The sequence below is a fragment of the Aulonocara sp. 'chitande type north' Nkhata Bay genome, linkage group LG2 (assembly GCF_057382095.1).
Source record: "Aulonocara sp. 'chitande type north' Nkhata Bay isolate Kocher_YH1m ecotype deep benthic linkage group LG2, A_spYH_male_GT1.1, whole genome shotgun sequence".
Classification (NCBI taxonomy): domain Eukaryota; kingdom Metazoa; phylum Chordata; class Actinopteri; order Cichliformes; family Cichlidae; genus Aulonocara; species Aulonocara sp. 'chitande type north' Nkhata Bay.
In genome coordinates this window covers 9,732,911-9,751,595 of record NC_141345.1, presented here as the reverse complement: position 1 = coordinate 9,751,595, position 18,685 = coordinate 9,732,911, and the positions used below count along the sequence as shown (strand labels likewise).

General features: G+C 44.9%; 1 protein-coding gene across 4 annotated transcripts in view; it reads right to left on the bottom strand.

Moving 5' to 3' along the window:
* The window catches only part of fat2 (FAT atypical cadherin 2), a 94,694-nt gene that overhangs the window by 55,266 nt on the left and 20,743 nt on the right, over window positions 1-18,685 (bottom strand). For all 4 annotated transcript variants that reach the window (XM_086304991.1, XM_086304990.1, XM_086304988.1 and 1 more), the window contains exons 4-10: window positions 12,149-12,207; window positions 10,429-10,740; window positions 9,436-9,643; window positions 2,987-3,126; window positions 1,750-1,812; window positions 913-1,125; window positions 464-674 (exon numbers count right to left, since the gene is read on the bottom strand). In XM_086304991.1, coding sequence (XP_086161117.1) covers window positions 464-674; window positions 913-1,125; window positions 1,750-1,812; window positions 2,987-3,126; window positions 9,436-9,643; window positions 10,429-10,740; window positions 12,149-12,207 — 1,206 coding nt within the window. The remainder of the gene's footprint in view (window positions 1-463; window positions 675-912; window positions 1,126-1,749; window positions 1,813-2,986; window positions 3,127-9,435; window positions 9,644-10,428; window positions 10,741-12,148; window positions 12,208-18,685) is intronic.

The following is an 18,685-nucleotide window of genomic DNA, read 5'->3' as shown; positions in this document are numbered from 1 at the left end:
TCTGCTGCAGTGATTTAAGCAGAAGCTCCTCTGGGAGACATTTATCTTGCCCACTGCCCATTTTTTTAAAGAAAAAAAGAAGTGTTGAAAGCTGAATCTGAGACAGAACACTTGTAAAGATGGATGTTCTCTGCTGTCTGAAACACAGCAAGCAGGCATAAAGGATTCCACTGCGGCAACTCGGGTCGAGCGCCATGCTCCGTCACGCATTTTCATAACCGCTCTGAACACACACGATAAGCATCAGAGAAAAACCTACAGAGCAGGCCGAAAGCAGGCTTCAGCTGTGAGGTAAGAAAAGATCGAAGAGGAGGAAACTGCAGCTGTGAATACACAGAGACGATTTCTCGGATATCATCGCTGTGCCCTTAAACCTTCCACTTCAAGTGCCTGACACTCAGAGGTTTCCAGCTTTCAAAATGAGAAAAGGGAGCACCATGAATAAAAAGAGAGGCCTGCTCACCAGAGTGCAGCGAGTAGCTGATGTGGGCGTTGCTTCCCATGTCCTTGTCTAGGGCCTTGACCCGGAGGACCTCGGTGCCCGCGTGGGCCAGGTTAGAGACACCGACCTCATAGCGAGGGCTGAGGAAAGCCGGTGAGTGGTCGTTGCAGTCCTCCACGTGAACCACCACCTTTGCAAAGTTCCTCTTCACTGGTATCCCCTGGTCACGCACCTGCAGACGAGCGAGGAGATAATGAACTGCTGGAGGAACAAAGAAACTGAAGGGTTGAATAAAGACAAATAAAAGTCTTACTTTACTGTTCTGATCAGACGAAGAGATTATTTTTCATCTTATTATTCTAATTAACATCAGCATTCAAAGTTCACGCTGTTGGACATTATGGAAAACACAATCTGAGTTTCTTCTTCCATAAACATGTTTGTGGTAGTAAATCAGCAGTTTTCAATACCATGACGGTGAGCGTATGAACGGCGATCTTCTCGTAGTCCAGCTCCTCCGTCATCACCAGCACTCCGCTCTTCGGGTCCAAGTGGAAGAGCTTGGTGCTGTCCGGGTGGAGGCTGCTGTGGATGGAGTAAACCAGCTTGCTGTTGGTGTCACCATCCTGAGCGCTGATCTGTAGGATGTCCTTCCATGGGGAGGTGTCCTCAGGAACCCTCACCTTAAACCCACAGAGAACATTTGGAGGCTGATTACTGTGACCGACAAACAACTGAGAGAAAGAGGACTTCCAAAACATTTTACTGTGAGACTTCATAACCAGCTATTATCGAGTGAATCCAGAGAAGCCTGACATTTTAGTCAGTAGGAACAGCGCAGTGAGAGTTTTTTAAACACACTAAAATAAAATGTAAAGTAAATGCAAGTTGGGCCATCACTGTTGGGCCAAAACCACAGATTGGATGAAATTTCATCCAAACTCACAGAATAAGTATTTTAAACACATTTCAAAATGTTCACGTCACTTTCTGACGTCATCATCAGGACTCCAAACGCTAACTGGTTCCAGTATGCTTGAATCTATTCTCATTAGGGCTGGGCCATATTATACTGTTCATGGTAATACCGGTACAATGTTAGGCAACGATAAGAAAATGAAATATCGCGATAGAAGATGTGCCTTTGTTTTCATACGCACATGGCCAAAAAAGCATGGCGGCAACGGAGAATGAGAAGGGAGAAAGCGGAAAGCAGTGATGTGGAACTGGTTTGGTGTTTGTCCGTCAGATACACAACAAAGCACAGTTTTTTGTAGAACATGCAAGCGGGCTGTCGTTTCTCTCACCTCGTACAGCGGCTCCAGGAAGACGGGCCGATGCTCATTGATGTTCAGCACCTGGACGTAGACCTGCAGTTGGGACACACAGGGTTTGAGAAAATGGATTCTCAGCATGAACAATATCAAATGTGAAAGGTCAAGCTTCAAAACGGCTGATCTGTGACTGCCCGCAGGATCTTGAGTTAGATTCTACAGCAACCCTGAGACTGAAAATGAAGACACAAATGGAGTTGTAGGATGTTTGTATGTGTTGCTGCCACAGCGTGCTGCCATCAGACACGCCGTTTGTTTCCTCTGATGTCAGAAACAGGGAGAAAATGACGTTTGGACGCTTTGATGTATTTGTTTAAGTTCGACTAAACAAGTGGTTTAAACTGTGGCTTCACAAACACAGAAATCTATAAATTCACATGAAAAGTGGCTCGTTGTCTCAGTCCTTTATTTGTCTCATTAAATGAAAAAGCTGTGAGTTACTGTCACTGTGAGTCAGCCCAGACTCCATTTGTGTGAAGTGCCTCCTTAACAGACAAGGATTATTTTTAGAAGACTAAATGAGACGAACTGGCCCTTTAAATAAACGACAGACCCAAACTGTTAATTCAGTATCAGCCAAAAGTGTCATGTTCCTCACAAAGTACAGCATCAGGTATCAGAGGGGGCTGTTAAACTGGGTGTTAATGAAATTAAGACCAGGGGTAACAAGGAGACAACCCCCAAAAACACCCACATATGATGTTTGGGGTGAATTCTGTAAGCTGATCAATGTGGCTCCTTTGGTTCCTCAGTACAGATATTCAGCAGAAGTTGTTGAGAGCTGATGTGTTTCGAAGTGTAACTTTTTAACAGTATACTTTTATAATTATAATGAAACTAAAAACTTTGCAGGCCTAACTGAGCCTAATAATTAGCTGGCCTCATTATCTCTTTCTCGCAAACAGCTTCCAAATGTGTGATGTGAGTGCGATGAGGCAGATTTAGTCTCAGGATTTCCTGATGCTAAACATCAAAATATATAAATATCTAATAGCAGTAAACAGAAAAGACAAAGGTCGTCACTTGTTTCAAACACAGGCAGGTAAAAACAATCGAATTCTGCCCTCCAGCCGTTGGTAATGAGTGGAACAACCTTTATTTTATTCACCATCTCATCTCCTCTGTCCACACACCAACACTAAGTGCTGCTGTTATCTGCGCGCTGAAACATCTGTTTATTAGTGAAGAAGAAGACACTTGTGTTCCTAACCTGTGTGATGGCGCTGTGGTGCCCATCTGTGACCCGCACAGTCAGGTTGTAGATGGAGCGCCGGGCCGCATCGAGCTGGCGGGCGATGGAGAGCCTCCCAGTGTTCTTCTGGATGTCAAAGTCTTTTTGCTCATCCCCACCTGAGAGACGAGAGGGGGACAGGTTTGAGTTATTACCAGTTAGGCTGATTGTGACGATTATTGGCATCGTTAACACAGATTCACTTTGCAATCTGTGTTAACAATAATTTCTGGGGGGGCATTCAGGGTTGGTGCTGCTGCTTTTCATTTACATGTAATTACACATACAGCCAGTTATGAACCATTATGATATCACCATTATGATGACATCATGTGACCCACACTGAGGCAGCGTGCAGAGCGGGTCACTTTCTACTTGAAACAAATGTGTGTCAGACACTCTTGCGCTGGTAAGGCGGGACACACAGACTCATACCAGAGTCCACAGCACAACTCTGTGACGCCTTCTTATTGGCCCACTGAGCCACTCACCTGTCTGCACCACTTGTCCGAGATCTCTGTTTGTTTCCTGTCAACAGCAGCGGTAGATGTTGGATTTGTGGAGCAGCATGCAGTTCGATACTAAACATGTGAACCTTTCCGATGCATCGCTTCCCTTTGATGGTGACCTTTGGTTTGCTTAAACTGAAGCTTGTTTCAAGTTCAAACAGAGCAGAAACTGGTTCGTCTGCTCTCGCGTCCACGCCGGAAAACAGCTGGATGTGCTGCAGTGGCTCATGGTCTGAGGCATGAAATATGATCCACAGAGTTCAGTCTTACTTACAGATAAAGGATTAGAGGCTGAAACACTGTGTGTCTGTTTATAACAAAGATAGGATTGTGAAACCATTTCCTCATCATAATCACGAAGCTAGAAGGATAATGTGTTGCTCAAATAACACCATTCCAAGTATTCCCAGTTGATTACTTTGTAGTATCACCTCTGGTTCGGTAAACAGTTAAAGGAGGGTTCTTATGTGCTTCTCTACTCCACCGCAGCACTCCAAGCTTGCCTCATTCACAGAAGCACTTTGTTCTTTCTATCTAACACTCACATACAACTCAGGGTTCACAATCTCTCCCCAGGATACTTTGGCAGGCAAACTGAAGCAGCCAGGGTTGGAAGCACCAATGAACTGATGCATTGCTGCACCTAATGAGCTGCAGCCAAATCTGAAAACACTAGGTCACCTATTTCTTGAGATATCGTGTCCACAAGACTTTCAGAAAACTTGTCCGAAAACTTTAAACCCATCAAAAAGACTTTTAGTAGGTGTACCTCCACCCATCCACCCTGCGGGCAATGGCAGCACCCTCCCAGGGTAAAAAGGACACAATCAGCTGATTATTGCTGGAACATGACACGGATATATGGCACACTACAGCTGTGACCAATCACAGCTTTCCATCTTTTCATGCACCACGAGAACAGTAAGGGGGCGTCTATAATTAACCTTCATCTCTCTTCCTCCTGGTGTTCGATGTCACAGACACATAGCCATTGACAATAGGCTGAAGGGAATAAAATTCCTCTCAGACTGGACTGCTTTCACACCAACACCGTTCAGTTCGAGTATCTCCAGGAGTTTTATTTTGCCCCTTTTCAGCCTAACGACAGAGTTCTTCACTGGTATTAATGTCTTTTGGGGCCTCATTCTGTGAGTTGGAGTGAAAAGCTACTAAACTGCACTTCAGTCCCATCTTTATCTTTTGATTTTACAGAGGAACACAGACCAGATATTTAAGGGTTTAACTCTGTATGAACCTTATGAGCTGTAGCATCGATGGTTACTCTGCGGTGAAGAGGAAACTTTAGCGTGTTTGTCCTTCTAATCTGTGCACCTGAATCCCATTGTCCGTGGTTATCCAATGAGTTTTCTTGACTTTTTTTGTCACAAATCACTGAACTATGACACATACAGTGATGTACCTGTGCATTTGCTCACTGAGCCCCTCCCACCATCTGTTTATTGCTCTTTTCATACACTTCCTCCCTTTTATCCTTCCTTCCTTCTCTGTCTCTCTTTCTCAGCAGGTTCTGTGGATGTACGTGAGAAAGGTAAGCCTCATGCCTGCTCAGCCAGATGGTGTTTATTACGATATCCTCGTTTCACATGCATGCACGCACACACACACACACTGATATTACTGTGTAACATGATGAGCGAGGCAGTGCAGTGTTATTTTTGCACTAAGCCTTCGATGTCCTCTTGTTCTTTTTTACTTCTTCATCGCACACACACAGTCTCTCATTGGCGTTTGTTCCTGATCGATAGATAATCGGGTCAAGCAATTCACTTTACTGATCGTCTCCAGGGAAAAAAATTATATGATCCCTGCGGACACTGGAGGCTTCTTTAAGAAAAGAATGACCCACAGAAGAAAAAGAGCTTCATCTCAGGAATTTATCTCCGTCTACATAACCTGTGAATGTCGACCAGGGCAAGGTGCCAGTGGCCGGAAGGCCAAGCTTTTTTTCTAGGATTTTGAGCCCTTATATCTCATTAGTACTGCAGACCTCCCAAATCCCACCCCAGCCCTCCAAGACCAAACTAAAGACTAAATCTGCTCTTGTTCAGACCGATGGATCCATCGGTCTGAACGAATTGAAGCAGTTTCACGTCTGTGACGTAGTGGAGACAAACCAGCGCTGAAACTTCACACGTGCATTCTGGGTAGCATGTCAGACTGGTGAGTAACACCTGAACTTCTTACGTCTGAGCCCTGCCTCTCTGTTCAGAAAGCAAAGATTTAACACATGACATGCGAATGTCTCTGTGTGTCTTCCTTTCCTGTGTTTCAGGTGTGAAGTGTTGGACAGGTAAGCCTGCTTCTGAACGTCCTGCAGGGCCTCAGTGGTAGTTGATATGTCATCCCTACATCACCATACAAATGTCTGAGTAATGACTGCCTGTGGGCACTGCGGCAGAGCTGCAGCCACCGCCTATTCAGGGCGAATCGAGGAGGAAGAGTTAACATGACCGGCAACAGACGTCCTGCTGCGCTTTCCCCGTCTAACTGTTCCCAGGCACAAACCTGGAAGTTTTCATTTCTCAACTCGGCCGCCAGCTTCCTTGTTCTCCTGACCTGGCTGAGCCGCCGCAGAGGGGGTCAGGTCAGCTACCCCACCAGGAAAAGCTCATTTTCTCACATCTCCTGCTGCGCGCCGCGAGTCACTGGCCGAGGGTCAGAAAACGAAGATGGACTGTCTTCACTCCTGCGGCGCCGCAGACATACAGCAAATCAGATTCATGACTTACAGGAGCACGCAAACACACAATGAGAGAAGCGTCGTTATCGGCAGAGTTAAAGCTCAACAGCTCACCAACACGTGACTGTGAGCAGCAGGCCGCTGAAGCAAAGGCATCAGTGAGGAGTTCCTCCGTTCATGAACATCAACACGCATTAAAATCAGATGTTTTAAGACCAGAACGAGCTGCGTGTTGCCGAAGTTACTGTAACTAAATGAAGCTGTCGCTCTGCCGGCTGTACGTCTTTATTAACGTTCATATTCAGACTTTAAACTAACGTAATCTCACTGCTGCAAACGTCTCTGTTTGTGTACCTGACGTGATCCTGCAGAGAACTGCTGAGCTGTTTGTGCTCTACAGTTTCCTTCATCTCTGCGCACAGCGCTCTGCTTGCTGTAAAACAACCTCCTGCAGACACGTCCTCCCGCCCACACTGCACATCAACTTCAGCCCAAATTATCATCTGTGCTCAGAAACATGTGGGTGAAGTCTTCACCTGCAGGACCTGCTCTGTCCTGCAGGTCTTCACCTGCAGGACAGAGCAAGACCTGAGCTTGTTCTGATGACGTCTGTCACTCCAAAAACAATGAACACTCGTAGCTTAAAGCTTAAAACCACATCAGGAGCAAAGTAGTAAATCACATGTGCACGATTTATTTCAGACTTAAATCCTGCAAAAGCATCGACAATAAGCCGCTAACAGCTGTGTGAGCACACCTTTAACCTCTAACATGACATGACTGGATTTTTACTGCATATGTGGTTTTCTTTTTTCATTCCTCCTAAGCCTGATCAGTGAAACATGTCTTGGGTTAAATGTCACCTTTCGGGATAAACATTTTATAAACTGCTCTGTCTGAACAGAAGCTGGAGCCTCATCCTAATGCACCCCTCTGGGACCCGATCCAGGACCCAGATCTCAGATCAGTGCCCAGTGAACCTGCAGGGCGCCACATCCATCCACAAACAGCCGGGTTGCATTCCTCGCCTGCTAGCCAACATCCCACTGCTGCCGTTTCCACTTGGCCCTTAACACAGCACGGCGATAGACATCTGATGGGGGGAGGGCAAATCAGAGGAATAAATACCTGATGATATCTGTCTGAGAGAGTCCCATCAGATATCAGCACCCATGTGCCAAACAGTAAAATAAGAGAAGAAGATGGAACCCTGCAAACACAGGAGGAGGAGGAGGCACAGGGTGAAGACTATAAAGATTATCAGTTTTTTTCAGACAAAATGACTCTTACAATTTGAATTTGTGTGTACAAGCTCCTCCATCACAATAAATGTGAGAATGAGCAGACCCGAGCGCCTCCTCTGGGACGCACAGGGTCACGCCCGGGCTCTGGCTCAGACCGAGCTCGGTGCAGCCAGCCGAGCAGGAGGAAGCTCGGTCTTTCTCTGCACGCGTCGCCCCGCCTGGCAGGAAGCACTTGGCAAAACCCTGATGTGTTTTCCTGCAAGCCTCAAAGGGAACAGCCAGCGATGACTTCCACTTGAATGTGATGTCATGCCTCTCATGGATTTCTGTAGAGCTGTCCGTGGCGGCCTCCTGAGAGGAGGGAGGAGGCAGAGGAGGAAAGGCCAGTTGTCCCTGCAGTGGGCATCTGGCAGGTGATGAGAGGAGCTCTGCTGTGTCCTGCTCACAGAGAGAAACGTCCTGCTGATACCGCTGACACCAAGACCTTTTTTTCCTCTCCTCCATCCTTTCCCCCTCTTCAGGCAGCGCCGGCCTTTTGCATTATTTATCCGCTGCTAGTTTTTCTACCTGTTTTCTGAAAGCACTGCAGATTTTTCACTTGTGCACAGACAGAAGCCTGAGATGCCGCCAGGCAAATGTCAGTATGTAACAGCATAATTTCACATGTTTATTCAGTGATTACATGACTGACGAATCAGAAAAGGGAGGATGAATCTGTCCTTCTGAGTCACATCTAACTCCTGGGATTTTTTAAACAGAAAACACACAGGTTGAATTGAAAGTAAGCTGCTGATTGGTGGAAGTCCAGCACAAAAGGAGGGGGAAAACTGAGAAGCACAGACTTTGTTTGATTTAATCACCAGGAAAATCTTTCTACATTCTGACTTCTGTCCTCACTGCAGCAGCTCATCTGAAGGACTGATGACGTAAACCTGACCCCACACCATCTCTAACACTGGCCCCTGGTGATGACATCCAGCTGCAGTGTCATCACAAACATCTGACAAACACACACACGAGATAAAAGCCATGCCAACACTGGAGCTGACACCTCGCCACCTGCTGGAATCATTCATGCAATCTTTGTATTGATCGATGAAATAAACCCTGAACATCGGCGATCAAGAGAAGAGGGAGAAGCTGAAAACATTATCCCACAGATGCCTCGCTCCGGGGTCTCTCATCTCGCTGAGTGAACACAGGTCACGGCTCTGGGACCAGTTCACCATGCCTCAGTTATCAATCAAATGTTTTCACGTAAAAAAAACGCCTGCATCAATTTTCTTTATTGCAATAACATGACTGTAGTAATAAACGTCGTGACTGGATCTCTTGAGTCAGGTTCGGTTCGACTGTCACTCTGAGTTTTTCAAGCGATGAACCCGCTCGCTCACTTTTCTGCTCATGCGGGTCGAGTTATGTCGCATGGGAATGTCGGCCTTTCAGTGAAGCCGACACACTTCTGGGGCACTTCTGGCTGAAGCCGAGCAGGCACATTTAGGAAAATTACATAAATCACCAACATCTAAACATTTCCCTCCTCCGGTGCTCTCGTCCTGCACGGGCTGCATTATATTGGTTGACCTTAAGAAAATCACACTACTTCAGCTCATCTGGAAACTCATGAGGATTGATTGTAAAATGATGAGACCCTGTTAGCTGTGACTCTCCGAGTCAGCACTCTGGGCTAAGTGGAAATATGGCGAACGTCAAATATCATTTCCATGGCCGCAGAGTTTAGCGGGAGGAGCGGAGACGGAGAAACTCTGAATCATTACTATGAGCTCAGCCAGCTCTGATGCAGGTGATTCCTCTAATTTGTTTTCTTTGTGGAAGTGGGCGCTCTGCAGGCGTGAATGCAAGCAGCACTTCTCCCCATCATTTGTCTTACTTTCAAGGTCATTACAGCCATTTGTGTGATGCTCGGCTTCCATCAAAGGTCAAACCTCAGAGTGTGTGTGTGGTTCCACTCACCCACGATATCGAACCACTTCTCCCGATGCGGCTCCGTCAAGATGACGCCCACCATCTGAGCGACGCGGTCTGTTTCTATGACAGCAAAGTTGATGTGTGGCTCGACGAACACGATTGGTTCCGCAGAGGCAGGCGGGAGGGCGATCCACTCGATGTTGAGTCGAGCGGTGGATGAATAGGACGGGCTGCCCTGGTCTGTAGCTTTAATCTGGAATAAACAGAGAAACTAAACAGGAAGCTGTGACACACCTGCACATCCAGTCCAGCAGGTAACTGAAAACACTTCCAGCTCACGTCCAGATGTTTTCTTCAGATTCACCAAAAATGACGATTACACCATCACTCATGTCGCCGCGTCAGATGAACTAACAGCTGAGGGCCTGGACTCACTGGTTACCTATGGTAACTATGGTAACAGTCGTGCCACATACAATAACAATCGCATACTGCTTATGTCATTTTGACTCTAGGGGGCGCTCTGACTGAGTCAGGATCAACACATAGATGCTGACAGACTGAAGGTGTTGCACAACGAGCGCATTCTGAAAAATAAAAAAGACATGAAATTCCTAATTTTTGGGACACAAATCGCAAGTGTGTGTAAAAAAAATCCTTAAATAACAACGGTGAAAAAAAGTGATGATGAGATCCTGACGTCCTGATTTAAGGATGTCAGAGGTGGAAACACATCTGAGGAAACGTAATAATCCGTTCAGAGAGCCGACTGAGCAGAGGTAACCTACGATTATTTTACTATTTCCGTATTGTGAGTGCACTTATTGCCAAATGCAGTGGTCTGATTGGTCAGATCTGTTTGCATCACAAAACATCGGAAAAATTGAGCTTGATAAAATAATCATACATGCAGTAAATTCATCCAATGAGTAAACACTGCGTTAACAACAGGTTTGTAACAGCTTCAGATTCATCAGCCGTATGAAACGTTGACGGGACAAGTAAACTTGCTGTGGTGAAAATTTCTGCAGCACCTACTGTGAGAATATTGTAGCTTTCGGGCAAGAAGTCGCCGTGCGATGTGACCACGCCCGTCACTGGGTCGATTTCAAACTGCTCGTCCACGTTTTCCTGCAGACTGTAGGTTACTGCCGCGTTCGGGCCCTCGTCGTTATCCTGAGCGAGTATCCTGCAGACTTCCTGTTTGCCACCGTCGTGACGCCGTTCAGGCAGCTTGACGTCAAAACGTTTTTCCATGAACTTGGGAGGGTTGTCGTTGGCATCTAGAACCTGGATCACAACGGTGGCGGTGGAGCTCAGAGCCGGAGATCCGTTATCCGACACGATAACCTGAAGGTGAAAAAGAGTTGGAGGGTCAACATCAGAATAATAAAAGCACGATTGATCTTTATATTTACTTTGACTTAATTTTAAACCACTAAATGAATTTCTTGGGGTTTTAAAGCTACGACAAAGATTGCTGGAGGCGGGGGTATTTTTGTGTTGCTGCTAAGAGTTTTCCTTTATTAGGAGTGGGGGAGGTTGGGGTGGAGATGTTCTCCATGTGGTCATGCACCTGTCTTATTTAATCATTAGTTATTATTCATCTCTGGCTCTGTTCCTCAGCTTGTCTTTGTCCCACCTTCCTCCCCTCACACCCAACCCGTCTGACCCTCCCTGAGCCTGGTTCTGTTGGAGGTTTCTTCCTGTTAAAAGGGAGTTTTTCCTTCCCGCTGTCGCCAAAGCGCTTGCTCATAGGGGAGTTATCTGCCTGTTGTTGTTTTCTCTGTAGTATCATTACAAAAAAATGGAGAAGGCTGAGAAGGCTGTTGTTCTAATTTGGAGCTCTATACATAAAACTGATTTGAATAGATAATATCAGAAAAAATAAAAATGGTCTCAGATGGACGGCTCAAATCTCTGAAACTTTGGGTCTGTCCTGAAATGTCACACCAGTTAAGGAAGATTAATTTCCAAGCAGCTGAGATACATTTCTTTTAGTCGGTAGCCAGAAATGTGGTTTGATTTTCTGATGTTGAAATATCTGAACCAGCATCTAAATGTTACCAGTCACATGCCTTTTCTTTCTGCTTTTATCTCATTACACACCTCCGATTGTCCACATAACAACAACATAATTAAATGTAATGACTGTGCACTGATTCCCATTTCTGTGGAAGTTTTAAAGTGGAGCTTCCAACTGAAGTAAAGCTTGTTTCCCTGAGGAAGAATTCCAGTTTTCATACTCTCAGCCTCATGCACTCTTAGTTACACGGTTCATTTATGCCATGCATTTTTTTAACCATATATATCTTAAATATTTAACATGAGCCAACAACACAAACCAACAGAGACACACTAAAAGATGAACTATTGGCCTTTAAAAAAAAAATATTGGAAATAAATAAATAATAATGATCACAACACATTCGGACGGGGCAAAAAAACCTTTTTCACTTTTATTTGTTCGTCTGAAAACTTTCTCGAAAAAATCGTTATGTGTGGGGGGGTTGTGCTATTTCCTGACTCACAGGTCAGCGATCGACTGAACGATCACTAAAATTATAGCATTAAAAAAAGAGCAGCTTCCACACTGACGTCACGTTTGGTGCTCGTTACCCGTGTCAGTAAAGCAGCGAGCACTGCTGTGTATTCTGGATTTATGGGAACGTCGGCGATTCACAGCAGAGCTGGATTTGTGTTCCTGTTTCTGCATCGATCTGATGGGAAGAGAAAATGTTGTTTATCAGAGTCTCACCTCAATACTGTGCTCCGGTTTATCCTCTCGATCCAAAGCTGAGACAGTGCTGATAACACCTGCAAACACAAACACACACACCAAACACAGGTGCTGTTAGCAGGAAGTGAGAGTGCAGGTTACACATAAACAAACAGAGTTGGGAGTTTTTGTGTGTGTGTGTGTTGTGGCGGTTGGGAATGGAGGCGGGTGTCCCTGAGTAGTAACAGAAGAAAACACATTGTATTTTACAGCTCTTGATGTTGTTTCTGTTGTTTTTGTTTTTGAGGGTCACTCAATGTTTGTTTATGTCGCTATAAAAAATTACAACAAACAGCTAAAAAAAAGATGATGATGATGATGGCGGTGTGATGCAGTGCTGAGGTGAAGTCGACCTGAATAAAGACTGATACAGATATCAAACAGGGACAGAGTGAGCGATGGATCGCGTGATAAACTTCTGAAGCAGAGAACAAGCCGCCTTCAACACGACAGAGATCGCATCGAGGAGCTTTGCAAAGGACTTTCTTCTGTTTGTCTAAAAAAAGAAACAGCATCCATTTTTTTTGCATTGTTTAATATCAAGAATAAACTTTCAGAAGACATTAAAAAACCTCCATTTCCTTCCGCTCTCCACTTCAATGTCGTGGGGGCGGGGGCTGGAGCCCATCCCGCTGCCACCAGGCAAAGGCTGGGGCGTCCGGACTCGATCGTTTTCTCACAGAAACTGGAGCTGTCGGTACTGATGCTGGCAGAACAGGAAAAAACTGGAGGCCCATAAACTCAAAATAACCAACAGGAGACAGAAGCATAGAGCGGCTGCTCATAAGGGGAGGGCATCACCTTCAGCATGGCTGGGAGATACGGGAAGCACCTGTGTCACATTACAGGACCAGTGGAATTTACTGTTGAAAGACAAAACCACTATTTTGTCATCCAAAGCTGCTCTACAGTTGGAAATTAGCAATTTGGGTCACCTTACACTCAGAGCACAACACTGACTGATCACTGGGAGGAGGGGTCACTCACAGCCAATCAGATGCTTCCGCCGCATCCGCCTGAGCTCAGTCGGCCTCTGAACTGTGTGACAGGTGATTATCAGACACCGCGAGGGAAACCGCGGCTGACAGTTTGCTGAATCAGCGTGTTTAAGTGTCTGCAGCTGCTGGGAGAAGCGTCCTAGACACACAGCAACAGGCTGGGAAAATACAAGTCTCTGTGTCTCCAACCAAAAGAGGTGTGGGAGCTGCAGACAGAGGAGGGGGTCGTAAGTGCTGCAAAAGAGGCCCCACTGAGCGTCATCGAGTCCTTTTATGACAGAGCAAACAAGCCCTGCTGGGAGGGACAGGTGGGAACGTTAGAAAGTGTGTTCCTGTCATTAGTGCAGATGTGGGAATCACGGCTAAAGCCTCGTCCCTCCCCACCGCCTGTTTTCACTCAGCCATCCAGGACGCCTGTCAAAACCACACGAGGACAAACAGCTGCTTCTGCGTCAGGGGCCGTTCATTCCTTTTTCGCAGGATTCACATCACATTTTTACGTGTCTTCTTTTTTGAATGTGGACTAGTTTCACTTGCTTTTTAATTCAGACATCGCAAATTTCTGAGAACTATTTCAGAAATGCCAATGAGAAAAAAGTTTGAGAATTTTTGTTTGTATGTTACTGAGGGGTAATTAGCAGGTATCTGTGTCTGTGTGACATTCCCACTGAGTCTGTGGATTCAGCTTGATAACAAGGTCGGTGGAGCCTTGGCATTCCAACCTCTCATCCACATACAGTCACTCCTGCCTCCAAAAAGCCAACATGGCAATGGCCAAAACACATTAAGGCTTCAAAGCTGGGCTTTTGGCTGCATCCTTCCTTTACACAGTGTATCGTTCCCGTCTCGATAGACGTAATAATTCAGTCTCAGGCTCTGAGACTGAGAATGTGCTACCCAAGACAGATTTCATATAAAAGTTGGTCTCAGGTGTTGGACTCTTTTTCATGTAAATTTGTTAATAGTAAGAAAAATATCATACATCTTGGTGAGTGCTTTGTGTATATCAAGAATATAAAATACACAATCGCATCATATCACTTTTTGAATCATCAACAGCCTGCAGCCATTTGAGGAATTTGCTGTTGCAAAATGCTAATGAAGTGGGCACATTCCTGACTTGCCTGGCCTTGTCAACAAACAAACACATAATGAAGTGTTCCACGAGATGCTTTTTCTCAAAACACACACGACAATGTTTCATGTGCATTTCTGCATTAAAGCACAAAGCTTCCTCGATTCTTCTCGCCTGAAACGGACACAGCGCTGTGGTCATGAGTCACTTTCATCTTGTCAAGGCACGAGTGGTTTCACCCTCATATTACTAATAAGAGGTTCATTTGTTAACAGTAAGACAAGGTGGGTCATGTTCCAAAGAGGAACAGGTTCCAGGTAACATGATCTCCCTCTGCTTACGCCGTTTTTCTAATCTATATAAGCTAGTACACGATATTTCTTTGAATCTTTGTTGTCAAAGGATTTTAAGGACAGCTCAGTTTGCTGTCTACAAGTAAAAGTCAGAGAGGATGTCAGCACATCCTAAAAGTCTGTTTGATTTAAGCTATGACAGCCTGTGCTCCGACATGGCTCCAGGAGTGTTAGTGACCACTGAAGGCAGAAGATGAGGTCCCAGTTCGAGTCCAGTTCATCCCGTATGAGCTGAAAGAAGCTGAGGTCAGAGCTCTAGAGGCCACAAACTGGCAACTAGGTTTCCTGTTGATTTGGACTTCAGTGAACCACAAAAACCAGTTGCAGACCTCGAAGTCAAAAAGCCTGTTTAGCATTTGTTCTGATGTTTACTGGACCTGTGGAAGCTGCGATTTAATGTAAAAACTATTAGCAAGAGCTCCAACAGCACAAATGTGGTCCACAGTAGGGGTGGGTTTTTATAATCGATTTATCGATTAAAATCGATTCTGGCTTGGATAATGTGAAATCGATTCATTAAAATCCTGAATCGATTTTTTTATATAAATTTATTTTGCCCGAAATGCCAGAATCTCAGGTGAAACCTCACAAAATTTCAACAACCACCAAACAGCTAAGACAGTAAATGAGAGCAGGAACATGGATTCTGCACACACAGCGCAACCCGCGGATCAGAATCAGTCAGATGTCGCCTTTCTCACAGTCGGGGCTGAAAGCCGACAGCTCGCTGATTCTGATCTGTCGGCGGGTCCGCGCTTTGTGTTCACGCCCTTTATGCGCTGATTCTAAAGCTGTTAGTTTGATGTCTCTCCAAACAATATTGACCGAACCAGCAGCAAAAGAAGATCCAAACTACGCTTCACATAAACATCGTCATGTATTCACTCTTACTTTTACTGTTTTGCTTCGACCACGATGCACAGCTCTCTCTCTCTGTACTTCAAGAACAGTTTTTCTTCATTATTCGCTTGCTTGTTACGCACAAGTCTGCCGTTGTTTACAGCGCTGTCGGCCGACGTTTTTTTTCTTTCCGTTTTATATACTTCCAAAAAGAAAACCTAATTTCTGCCGTTCAATACTGAACAAATTTAAACTTTTTAAAATTATGCAAAATGCAAAACACTTAACTGTGTCTCTAATAAAACCGCTGTAACTTCAGAGGTAATGTTCATTTATTGATTAATGGATTTCTTTCGTTTATGATGTACTGCAGAATATTTTTATAAAATCCCAGGCCAGGAAAATCACCTTCATGTTTTTCTGTGTTTCTGTGCATCACAGCATCTGCTGTGATGCACACACTTTTGATAAAGTCTTGCGTGTGTCAGCTTCCTTTTTATAGATACAAAAATATGTAAATGTACTGATCTGAATTATAATATTTCTGACTGTCAAAATTTCCCAGATTCAAATCGAATTGAATCGAATCGAATTAAATCGAATCGAATTAAATCGAATCGTGGATCAATTCGGGACCTTGTGAATCGGAATTGAATCGATTCTAGAAATCAGTGACGATACCCAGCCCTAGTCCACAGGTCCAGTTCAGGAACTCCAGCTAGCTGAGGAGAAGCCTAGCAGGCAGCTAGCAGCTACAGCCACTTGTGTCACCAGCAGTGTTGCCAACTTAGCGACTTTGTCGCTATATTTAGCGAGTTTTCAGATCACCTTAGCGACTTTTTTTCTAAAAAGCAACTAGCGACAAATCTGGCGACTTTTTCTGGTGGTATTGGAGACTTATTTATGACGACTTTTTGACATGAAAACGCGTATCGCTCTTACTCTCAACAAGCAGCGGTGTTGCCGTGAGCACCTCACCCGTGCCAAAGCGCTCACAGGCGGAGGATAGTCCTCCCCAGCTGCTATCAGGGCAGGAGACGTTCACACCTGTGTGTCCAAACGGCAAATGAATCGCGCATGAGCGAAGCCGCTGCTCCCGCACTGACTGTAACGCAGTCTGTTCTTCTTTTACTCTTATGCTGTTTTGTGGATCACAAGGTTTAAAACTACTTATAAACACACACTCTCACACACACAGTAACTCCACCAGAGTGCCTATTTCAGGTCACTTTTGCCGGTCCAGGCCCAGAAAAAGGAGCAGGGTTGGAATTGTGACATTAAAAAACAATAATTGAAAGAAATTTAATTTGTAGTTCTAAATAAATTCTAACTGCATTTAGGACGTTTTTTACTTCCACGATGTTATTTCTCTCTAAAACACCGTAGGTTACAATTACATTAGCATGACCAATTATGCAAATTAGGCGATGACGTCATTTGGCAACTTCTAGCGACTTTTAGGACAGCCAATAGCGATTTTCCTTACTGAGGAGTTGGCAACACTGGTCACCAGCCACCCGTCAGTCAAAGAGACCACAGCCCTAATAATGCACGTTTATTTTTGCACGTTTATTATCACTGCTGGAGCCTCTGCTAGATGTTAGAGGAACTTCAGGTTTTAGGAGTTTTTTTACTTTAATTATTTTTAGTTTGCAGCACAGGGATAAAAAAAATAAAACTTCGGTCAGTTCTGCAAGAATTTGGGTCAGTGTCAGTCAGCTGTCCTCAGCCTGCAGCCTCAGAATACAAAAAGGTTCACAGAGATTTAATAACCCCTTTTCAGCAAAACACTATTCATCCTGTGCTTCTATGCATGAGTAAATGGATACCAAATACACCTGCATTTATAGAAAAATACTTGTTTGAATGTGACACACTCCAGCTGGCAGCAAACCTTTGCCCCGTCTCTGAGCGACATCTCTGTAATCCCTCGGTACACTGGCCTCGGGGCGTGGACAAATAGCATGTTAGAGGACGAGGACAGGGCTGGTAGCGGCTGGTAGCATCACAGCTAATGCTGCGCTCAATAGCTTTAACTTCAAAGTCCTCGCCAGGTGATTCAGCTTCAACTGTCAGCGAGGAAGGCAGAGATGTTTAGGCTTCCTCATTGTTCCCGTCATGCTAACTCAGTTTTTATTTCAGGTCGCACGTGACTGACTCTGTGAGTGACTCTCAGGGAGCTCCCTGTTGTATAGGTATAGACAGACCTAGCTTCCGCAGCACATACTGCACTCATGCTTGCAACACTGCATTTGCAAGCATGCATATGCTTGTTAGCTTTTCACCCATGAATCAAAATGTAACACGTACAGATATACCAAAACACTCTGCAACAGAGGCCTGCCAGATGTCCTGCACACACAAAGGGAGTTTGAATCAAGATGTAAATCAATTGCAATGAGAGCATGAAGTCTCTTTTTCTGCTCGAGCTGCTTGTGAAATGCCAGAATGACGCTGAGCAACTTGATCCAATTACATCCCAGAGTTCCTGTATTTTTGCCTGCACATATGCTGCTCACTGAATGCTTCAATACCATGATTCAGGGGTGAGAAATGTTTAAGTGGGAGGGAGGAGACGTGAGCCAAAGCTGGAAAACTGGAAAATTGTACTTTTGTACTATATTCTAATAATAAATTCAATAACAAAATAATTATAGCTGCAATTAAAAACACAATGTCTACCTGTTGGATGGAATAAGTGCTACCTGTCTGGAAATTATTTTTTCAATCTTATGAAGGTTTAGGAACTTTAAGGACAGAGTTCAGAGTACTGACCATGTTTTTATTGGTGAGTACTCATAATTAAGGTTAAACACTCTTTGTACAGCTGGGGGCAGTTTGGCCTTTCTCCATGTACTCACGCTTCCTCTCACAGTCCAAAGACATACACCAGGGGTGTCCAACTCCAGTCTTTGTTCCGACACACCTGAATCACATGAATGGCTTGTTATCAGGCCTTTGCCAAAATTGATGGCATACTGAAGAGGTAATCCAACCATTTTATTCAGCAGTGGTGGAGTAGGAATGCATCTAAAAGCTGCAGGACAGTAGCTCTCAAGTTGGACACCCCTGACGTTAAATAAACTGTTGAGGTTAAATTGACTGTAGGTGTGTGTGTGTCTCTCTGTGGGACAGACTAGCAAAGTGTCCAGAGTGTATTCTGCCGCTCGCCCTGTGACGCTGCAGCCTTGAATTGGACAAGTTAAAGAAAAGGTCTGGATGGATAAGAAATTCTCCAGGTTAGCTTGCC